The following is a 10,459-nucleotide window of genomic DNA, read 5'->3' on the forward strand; positions in this document are numbered from 1 at the left end:
ATTTCCATCACGGCAGTAATGGGTCTGCACTGGTATAAAGGCAGATTCTGTGCTACAGATAAATGACCCCAGAAGGGAAATGAGAGTGTCATCTTCACTTACCTTTGCTCTCCAAATGCTCATGGTCCCCCAAACCAAGCAGAGTCCATCCTGCTTTCCTCTACCTTGTTTATTCTCTTCTTCCTTTCAATCCTTCCTTCAAGTATCGGCCACCATCTTCCTCTATCTCTACGGCCATGTACACGCTCTCTTTTACACTGTGGAGCACGCAATGTGAGCCACACACCATCCATATCTATCACGTTCTTAGGAAATTTTGTGTTTTGATGCATTTCCCCCCCAAAACCAGCTTTGAATCGAATTGAGAAAAAGAATGGATCTAGCTATGTTTTAAACTGGTAATGTGTATACAGCATATTCAGATATACATTCTCTCTCCCTCCCCCCCCCCCGCCGCCATTCATAGCTTGACAAGAACCTTGCTATCACTTCTATGGAAACAGCTCTGTTCTAAAAACTATAAAAAGTCTGGTGGAAAGAGATGCACAAAGTTGGGATCCAAGTGGAAGATAGGAGGAGCATTAAGATTGCTAGCCATAGGAGCCAACTCCTAGGGGCTGAGGTCCCTTCGGGCCCCCAATAAAATATTTGCACCCCCACCCCAGTTGATGGGCATTGCCATTCAAATGCTGTGTATGCATTGTGTCTTGTGATCCATTATATAGGGTGGGGCTTACCTGGGTCCCTTCAGTATTTTATTCAAGTTAGCACTCCTGCTGCCAGCCTTCACTCAATGCCAGGGCTCCTATGTTTTTAATAGGTGCATGAAGTTCAACAGGTAAAGCAGTGGAGCTGAGTTCCTGCAGTTAGAAGATCTAGAAACCTTTCTACACAAAGGCAGTGGCCCTGCTTAGTGAGGAAAGAGAGGGTAGGGGGGAAATCCCCCACATCCATTCTCAGCAGCGGGTGGTAGCAACATCAAGTAATAACTTGCGCATCAACTTTCACCTGTAGCGGGGCTTTTCAATGGAAGGGGCATTTCAGCATTTGGAGCGATGAGCACACACAGCGAGGTTTTAAGATGGGGAGCTGCCTTTGTCAGGGCTCACAGCAGGGGTGCCAACTGGAAAGATTGACGGGGGTGGGGGGCCGGTAAGCCCCGCCCTGTCCCCCTCAAATGTTTTGGGGGCCCCGAAAAGACCGCACCCCCGAGGGGTGGGCTCCTATAATGGTATACCCACAAAGAAAAGGGTTAGAAAAGAAGCAAACACCCAGTGTGACGGCGTGAAACGGAACGAGTTCGTGGCCTGTGTCCGCAGAGCGAGGTCCAGAGGGGAGTCCCAGACGGCCGGGCTGGGCGCCAAAGCGACGGACGGGAGAGCAAGGGGCGCGCAGGGAGAGCGAGGGGGCGGGGTTAGGGCTAATTCCAGAGGAGCGCGGAGGAAAAGCTTGGCGAGGGGCGCGCGGGGAAGCAGAAGCGCGCGGCGCGTCTGCAAGCGAGGCGTCCCGAGCGGGAACTCCGGGGAAAGGAGCGCGAGGACAGGCGAAAGAGGCTGGCAACTTGGCGCGCTTGACCGAGGGCAACCGTGCTGGAGAAAGAGGCGCCACCCCTCTCGCAGCTCCTCTCTGGCTGCCTCCAGAAGGAAAAAGTGAGCGGGAAAGGAGCGCGTCGGAAAGGCGGGAAAGCTGAGAGAGCGCGAGCGGGAAGCGTCGCCATGCACTTCGGAGAAGGTGCCGGCGGGTCCCCCGCCTGGGGAGCGCCGTCGTCCGCCTGGAACGCGAGCGAGGCGGAGGAAGCGGGCGGCAGCGCAGAGCCTCTCCGGTCCGGCGGCGGCGGCGGCGCCAACGGGAGCAGCAGCAACCGCTACGGGCGGGACGAGGAGCTGGCCAAGCTGGAGGTGGCCGTGCTGGCCTTGACGTTCGCCTTGGCGGTGCTGGGCAACTCCTTCGTGCTGCTGGCGCTGCACCGGACCCCTCGCCAGAAGGCGTCGCGCATGCACCTCTTCATCCGCCACCTGAGCCTGGCCGACCTGGCGGTGGCTTTCTTCCAGATCCTGCCGCAGCTGTGCTGGGACGTGACGCACCGCTTCCACGGGCCCGACGGGCTGTGCCGCGTGGTGAAGCACCTGCAGGTCTTCGGCATGTTCGCGTCGGCCTACATGCTGGTGGTGATGACGGCCGACCGCTACATCGCCGTGTGCCACCCGCTCAAGACGCTGCAGCAGCCCAGCAAGCGCTCCCGCTGCATGATCGCGGCCGCCTGGGCGCTCAGCTTCGTGCTCAGCCTGCCGCAGTACTTCATCTTCTCGCTGCGCGAGGTGGAGAGCGGCTCGCAGGTCTACGACTGCTGGGCGCAGTTCGTCATGCCCTGGGGGCCGCGCGCCTACATCACCTGGATCACCGGCAGCATCTTCGTGGCGCCCGTCGTCATCCTGGTCACCTGCTACGGCTTCATCTGCTACCACATCTGGAGCAACGTCCGCGACAAGACCCGACGGCGACAGAGGCGGGAGGCGGCTCCTCCGCGAGGGGGCGCCCTGCGCAAGGGGCTGCTCCTCACGCCCTGTGTCAGCAGCATCAAGAACGTCTCCCGCGCCAAGATCCGCACGGTCAAAATGACCTTCGTGATCGTCTCGGCTTACATCGTCTGCTGGGCGCCTTTCTTCACCGTCCAGATGCGCTCCGTCTGGGAAGACCACTCCAACTGGCATGGTAGGTACTACCTGCTGCGCTGAGTCTCTCTCTCTCCATCCTTGCCTTCCTCTAGTAGGAATTCCAGAGTGACTCCGGATTTCCACTCTACTAGCGCTGCTGCTGGCTTCTAGGCACACAACCTGTTGCTTTCTCTAAGCGATCAGAGTTGAATTTTGCTTTGGCAGCAATCTCTGAACCCGTTTCTCAGCTTTGCACCCCAAGCCTAAGGCAATTATTTGGAAGTAATGTGTGGCCCAGTGCTGCCTATGTTTCGCTGGAGCTCACTCCAGAGCAAGTGGGCAATTTATTTCAGGCACACAGGCAATCTAAAGTTGCCCACTTAAGACCGACTGCTCTCTGAATGGAGTTTACTTCTTAAGGCGGTATGCTTAGAATTGCAACTTAATGTTTAGAACACAGTAATGTTCATCTCCCACGTTAGTTTCAGGCTTACTAAGGAGGAAATGGATTTAGGCTAATCGTATCAAATATTTAAAACAGAAATTTCACCATTGGACTGCGGTGGACAAGGACACTGATGTTCTGCCAGAAATGTTCTTTCGTGAACTGAGCTCCTCTGCCTTCTCCTTGCATTTGGGTTATAGATGCTGGTTTGAGTAAAATGCCTATCAGCAACCCTGCACATGTTTGCTTCAGCCCAACACACAACAATGCCTCCCTCCCTCCATCCCTCACCTAAGCCTTGGTACAAATTTTCATTTGGAAGTGTTTGGTATTCTAGCAACTGAAAGGAGAATAATGGGTTGTTGGAAGGAATATAAGCTTTCTGCATTTCAAAGTCAGGATTGCAAGCTATATTTCAGTATCAACAGGTTGAATCTGACTCGCTGACACGCAATCTCACCCTTTTACGGGCAGCACAAGTTATACATTTCTACTCAGAAGTAAGTTAGTTTGAGCAAACTCATGTAAATGGATGTACGATTCAGCCTCTATCTGTATTGATTTGGTAGCCCCTGGTGGTAGTATATACAAATAGGGGGCATATATACTGAAAGAGCAGCAAAAATACACATTCTCATACAGTAATTGTAAATAAAATTCATAGGTACCTATAATGGGTGTCATTTTAGTAAGCACCCTGAGTCTTTAGGCATGAAATCAAATACATTTATTCTAAAGGGGTGTCTGAAGGTCCACCAAAGTAAAATATTACTATTTTTTAAAATCATTCTCTGCAGGTTATGCCCCCCCTCCCCCAAGTCACTATGAGGTAGTTTAGACTTACAGAGAACAATCAGTGTAGTGAGCTTAATGGCTGAGTGATGATTAATTAGATCGTATCATGTGATTATTGAGCTTATTCTATTGGTATGACCTGACATAGCTATAACAATTCATTTGCCTGTGTCAAGTCAACCGTTCCACACAGGACTTCCCTATCAATCATAGGCTTGAAGAGGTTCTTTAAAACATTGGTTATGTGATTTGGTCTTCTCTGCCTTTATTTTCTTTTGTGCAGCTGTGAGGAGTTGATGACGGTTTGTCTGCTACATTATAAAAAAAATGTTTAAAAGAGTCTGAAGTAAACACAAATAACGTCCGATTCTAGTGGAAAGTACAAAATATTTAGGGGGAAATCTTGCTTGCAATGTAATTTTAAAATCACATAATTATGTAAATAATAATTTGATACGTTCATGATCTCTAAGCCCTGCAGCTTTCTCTAATTTTTTTTTAAGGCTCTGTGATAGCTAGGGTTGTTTGCGGTTAATTGGTCTGATGAACAACACACAACACAAGCCAAACTTTGCACTTAACTTCACAAGGGACTCAAAATGTATCTGCAGAGTTTTGTTTCCTTTTGCAGAAGCTAAATATCAAAGTATAGCACCAGACAGTTATAATGGATGAATTTGTAATCCTACCTCTAGAAGCTGTCTGAAAGGTTCTCCTAAGCCATGTTTGCTATTGCATACATATTGAAAAGAATAATACATAAAATTTAAGCATTATCCATTAGAACCACGATAAGGCCATTAACTTGTCAGATTGTGTGAGACACTCATGACCAAGAAGAGGTTTTTTTAACAAGCTTGCAAAATGTTTATTTTGAAATGTAGAAAAATGAAAACTCAATAAAAAATTTTTTTTAAAGAAGAGTATTTTTTTTTTTTACCAACCTCCTATTTTGATATTCGTTTCAGGTTAACAATACATGCAAACCTATACTTACATACACAAATAGCAGTTATGGGAACAATACCTTGCTTTCTGCTCATTGGACATTGCAGTGCCCCAATGAGCCATATTAACCTAGGTTTGCCATATTTCAAAAAGTAAAAAACCAGGACACCCCAAAATTGTTGACCTTTTTTCGATTGACTTGCCTAAGTTCCAAGGCAAAGCAACGCCTTTTGGAAATCCCCCTGGACATAAGTTCCACCTTTGAAATCCCAGTAATGGCAACCCTAGATTAACCCAAAATGTCTATTGATCGGCAGTGTGTAAGCAGTAGATAGAATATTTCAGCACAGGTAAGCACAGCATGTTTAAATCCAGTAACAGGTATGTGTGACAGATAGATAGATGTGTGTGTGTGTTTATGACTGTTAAATCGGATCACCTGAAATTCAAAACATAAAAGAATACAGATTTCAGATTTCCTTAGGCAGTTTTCTTTCCTCACTTCTTGGTTGAGCAGTACCAAGCAGAGCTTTTTAAAAACAACAACACCACCACCCATAATCTGAAGTCCTTTGATTCAGGCTGTTGCAAACAGTTCAATATGGCTTCTGCCATATGTAATATGGGATCCTGAATAGCCTCAGCTCCATAATTTTATTTTTGTGCAATATCAGGTCAATGGGTGAGGGTGATGAGAGGTTGCTGGAGGCAGGGCTTGTCAGAAAACGCCTGAAGAGGATTTTCTGAGAGGTTTCCATTGCCTGTGCTAATAAAGGTTGATTTGAAATCATAGGAAGATCAAGTATCCTACTTCACACCATTTCAATAGAATCAGAGGCAAATGAAATTTTAGTGGCTTCAGGGAGGGAAGAAGCAGCCTGATTATAACAAACAAACTCGCTTCCAGATTAAACGAAGGAAATGCACGCATGCATATTAAATAAGACCACTTGCTTAGTCCTGCTGGCTCCTAAAATAGATTGTTGCCCTTTTAAAATGACAGTTGCTATGTCTGAACACACTTTATAGCAAAGTACACCGCAAGGTTGATTTTAATTTTAAACTGTGTTGAGAATTTATACCTCATTTACCTGCAGTGACGCTTAAGGAAACATTTGCATAATCACAATGTACCAAGGCAATACAATAAACAAGAAAAATCTATCATAAAACCAGATCTTATGAAAACCAATAAATCATAAAAGAAAAGACTTGTCATCACAGATATGCCCCCCATATTAACATTAAGGAGATCAAACACTAAAATAAGTTACATTTTTTTAATGTAATGCATATAGGTGGGAGATCAAAGGGGTTGTATTATTTGCATATATCAAGGCTAGTCAATAGAATGACCTGAAGTTGTAGGACTACAGCTCCTATTAGTTCCAGCCAGTATGTCGAAAGGTCAGGGATGGTGGGATATATAGTCAGAGAACCTCTGCAGGGCATCTCATCAGCTACTCTAGGTGTAAATATTATACTGCTGAATTTCTCCTTAATTTGAGGGTTTCTGAATTATTGGAAATTTTTAAATAGGAGCCACACTGATTAAATGCTGGAGTTCATGGGTCTACCAGATATATATTCTGAACTGCTGGTGCATAAATGCGAACCAAGTTTATAAAAAATTATAAGAAGAAAATGCACTGTGAGGAAAAGACGATTGCACATGCACAAAATCTGTTATCGGTATCATGAAATTATCTTTTATCTGAAGGCAATTTGTGTTGGGAAGATGCAATAGCTGATGGAGTCCTGTGTCTTTAATAGTTGGGTAGAAGAGGAATTTCAGTAGGTAAGAGTCTGTCAAGACTGGCCCGTACGGGCAGGGGTACCTTTACCTTTACCTTTAATAGGTTGCAGGTAAACCACACCTGCTGAAATCCACCCCCTTCTGCACAGCTATTAAAGGCAGGGGCAGAGGAAGGGGGGTGCGGCTGGCTCGGGCGTCACCACTGGGTGTGTGTGACAAAATGCCAGGTAGCACTCACTGTGGGGCCTGCAACATGCCCAAGTCACGCGTCTCTCCTGGGAGAAACGCAGTGGCTTAGGGTCTTGCAGGCTGCACGCTGCCCAAACACTCTGTAGGGCGGCTGAGTGGGAGGAGGCAGGCAGACTCCAGAGGCCCCGTGGTGCACCCTGCCCCTATGGGTGGCTTGCCCCGCCCCTGGGTGAGCCATCCCAGGTACCCGAATGGCTTCCTCCACCACTGATTAAAGCTGCAGGAGTCTGGTATCTTTTACACCTGGCCTCTGTAGGGCAATTGGAGTGGGCTCCATGAAACTGTGGTAAAATAATAGCAGAGTGAGACTAGGAGGATATCCCTGTTCTTTTCAAAAATGTTGGGACCCACCAGTTAACTGGCTCTGCACCAAGTCCTTACCAAGTTTATATCTGTGTCACAGTGGCAGACATACTCTTTTGGGGACAGGTGCATGATTAGTTATTTGTAGAAAAAGACAAAATACGACCCTTGAACAAAATTTCTCTTAATGTCCACAGCCTAAGCCTAGAGATGGCATTACAAGGAATTAATGAGCTGTCTGTTCAGTCCACTGAACAGTTGTGCAGAATGTTTGAGGTTGTTTGTACCAGAGTATGACTAAAGCAGAATTGAGTTTACAAGTAGCTGTCTGGAGTAAGTAGAGACAGAGATTATACTGTACAAACAAGATTTAAAGAGGCATTTAACAAAGTACCAGAGCCTCTGTTCCAGCAAGTAAGTTTTCAGGCTGGTGTTTAATAATGGTTGCGTTAGTAAAAACATTGCCAACCTGTGGGACCGAACTGGTGTTGAGGGTCAACTGGGAACACCTTACTGATGAAGTAAGCTGGGTTGCCTCTGCAACATCACGAGCAACCAGCAGCGTTAGATGTAGTTAACGAGCATCTCACGTTTGCATGAGAGAGAGGGGGCATTATACTAATACTTTCCTGGCAGGAGAGATACCATGATCACACACCTTCCATTTTGAAGGAGTTGCATTCTAGATAATTTTACATTCCTTTATTTTAAGCATGTCTAATACTTTTTATTGCTATGCAGTGCCTAGTTTGCTTTAGCAAGTTAATCCTGGGACTAGGCTACATTCGTCAAAAAACAGTGTTTTGAATGTATTGTAAAAATGCAACACCAGATGGTGCTGGAGAACAAAACAAAATTTCTTTAGGATTTTCCATAGTGTTTTTTTCCCTTAAGTTATAACAATTTAATTTTTGACTTATTTATATCGCCCCCCCCCCATGTGTAGATCTACCCCCAGATTTGAATTACATTGATGGCAAACTGCCTTGTACATTTTTAATTGAAGGGCACTGTGTGTGTGTTTATATGTTCTATAATCAGGAAAAAAATCCTTTTAACAAAAGGAGCTTGTGAAAGGTAACGACAAGAGCATTCTTGTTGTTTAATATTATTTCTATAACTCCCTAAATTACACAAACTTCACAGTGTCTCAAAAGAGCCTCAGAAAGGCATCATGCGTGTAAAAAATTAATTATATTTGTAAGAATAATTATTACAATAAATCAGAGCAGCCTAATCCTATAGTATCTATGCAGGATATATCTTTATGAAACAGAATAAATGCGTAAACAAGGAGCTACAGTTGAAGAACATAATGTGTATTCATCTGCTATGGTGAGCATCTTCATATCCAGTCTTATTTAGTGATTTTCTCTGTTAATGAAATGGTTAACCACTGAATCAACTAGTCTTGGTATGGTGTATGAAATATGAAATGGAAGTTTTCTGTTTCATTTGAAGGAATAAAACAAGGCAATGCATTGGCCTTGTGTCATTATCTACATATAAAAATATTAAGCTTTTTAAAAAAAAATCACAGAAGCAGTGGGTTAATGGCACAGATATATGCTAAGTAATTCTATGCTTTGTATTGACAGAGTCAGAAGACATTTTAATTACTGTCACTGCCCTTTTGGCCTGCTTGAACAGTTGCTGCAACCCATGGATCTACATGTTCTTTAGTGGGCACCTCCTGCACGACTTCATACGAAGCCTCCTGTGCTGTCACAAAACTGGGCAGAGGCTGAATAAAGAAGATTCCGAGAGCATCAGCAGAAGACATACTACTTTCACCAACAACAGAAGCCCAACAAACAGTTTGGACATGTGCAGAAAATCTCCAGATTTAGCACAATCCATTAGGTCCATCCCCATTACCTCCTGAAGTGTATATTTAAAAACTGGCGTCCCATTGCGTTCCAGAACAGCACTTTTAGCACTTTAGCCATTCGTTACCATGTGACCCATGAACGAACAAGATGAGAGTAACTTTTTTGAAAAAAACAACAACAACCCAAATATTATGGTTTTGCATCAATGTAAATAAAGTTTGTAAATCAATCTATTAAAAAGTATGGGAATATATGGTGAGAGGGGGAAAGAGTGGTAATATAGGGTGTGTACTGGGAAATGGTTGCGTGTATTGCATCCACTGTGAGCATCAGAATTCCTTCTCTTTCAAGAAGCCTATAGGCTGGTGCTGTGTGTGTGTGTGTGTGTGTGTGTGATTCAATCCTTGCTTATAATGGGCTTTGGAAATGTTCTTAAAGAACTCAAAATGGCAACAGGGTCCACAAAAGAATGGCAATATCTTCTTCAAAAAGTTTCAAGTCAACGTTGCTAATGCTGATTTGCTTCTTGCACCCCTGAACAGACTATACACAGATAGTCCATTCAGAGGGCCTGATAAAAGCCAGGATCATGTAGTTGGCTTGAAGGCACTCATAAGATGGCGGTGCCCTCTGATCTCTTTTTTAGATTTTAGTGTGGAACACAGTTTTATTTAGGAAAGCAGCTGAGGCCTGGATGATTGAATTATTATCAGGCGGGACTGTTCAACTAAGTTTGACTCTGGGTAGACGTGTTGAAATCAATAGACAACTTAGTCACATTCATTCATTTCAGTGGCTCTGTTCTGGTTTAGTTGAATGCCATCCTTGGATGGCATCCTTTCATAATCTGTAGAAAATGACCATAATCCACCAAGTGTACCATATGTCACAAGCCATCTTTATATCAAGTGATTTTTGTTAATTTGTTGTTTATTGGTTCTCGCTACATCTTCTGCTGCTAAGAGCAGAAAAGCAATATGCCCTGCCTTTGCGACAAAATCACTCTGCTGGCTTATATTTAGTTAGTGGATCACAAAACAAACCCCAGGCTTTTCTCAGCAATACCACTGCCTATGTAATTATCTCACTGTGCATTTCTTTTCATTTAATTTTATTATCTATGGTAGCACCATATGTTGTCTTCCCCAAAATTGCTTCTTGTTGGTTTCAAAACATAATATCTCAGCAATGACTTTGTACAAATTTCCAAGCATGCACCATTCTAAGAATGCTTGCTCTGCGGCACAAGGTTGAAAATAATTTACAGAAAGAAAAAAATAAAATGACGTTTTCAAGGAACGGTGCAGGATTAAAACTCTAACTCTGACTTTTGTGGTATTTTCTCACATTACTAAACTGCTGTGGAATGTAGTCGAGCTGCGTCATTTTTCTAGTGATATACGTGAACACTCAAATGAAAAGGATGTTTTCATTTTATTTCCGTTTCCTTGTCCTGACTTGGAGCATATCAGATTAT

The 10,459-nt window shown here is 44.3% G+C and overlaps 1 protein-coding gene across 1 annotated transcript; it reads left to right on the forward strand.

Moving 5' to 3' along the window:
- Nucleotides 1-1,403: 1,403 nt before the first annotated feature.
- Nucleotides 1,404-9,230, forward strand: AVPR1A (arginine vasopressin receptor 1A). The gene is made up of 2 exons (XM_079994355.1): nt 1,404-2,712; nt 8,749-9,230. The coding sequence occupies exons 1-2, from the start codon at nt 1,716-1,718 to the stop codon at nt 9,033-9,035; spliced, it is 1,284 nt and encodes a 427-aa protein (XP_079850481.1). The 5' UTR covers nt 1,404-1,715; the 3' UTR covers nt 9,036-9,230.
- Nucleotides 9,231-10,459: the final 1,229 nt, after the last annotated feature.

Source organism: Podarcis cretensis, assembly GCF_951804945.1.
Source record: "Podarcis cretensis genome assembly, chromosome: 10".
Classification (NCBI taxonomy): domain Eukaryota; kingdom Metazoa; phylum Chordata; class Lepidosauria; order Squamata; family Lacertidae; genus Podarcis; species Podarcis cretensis.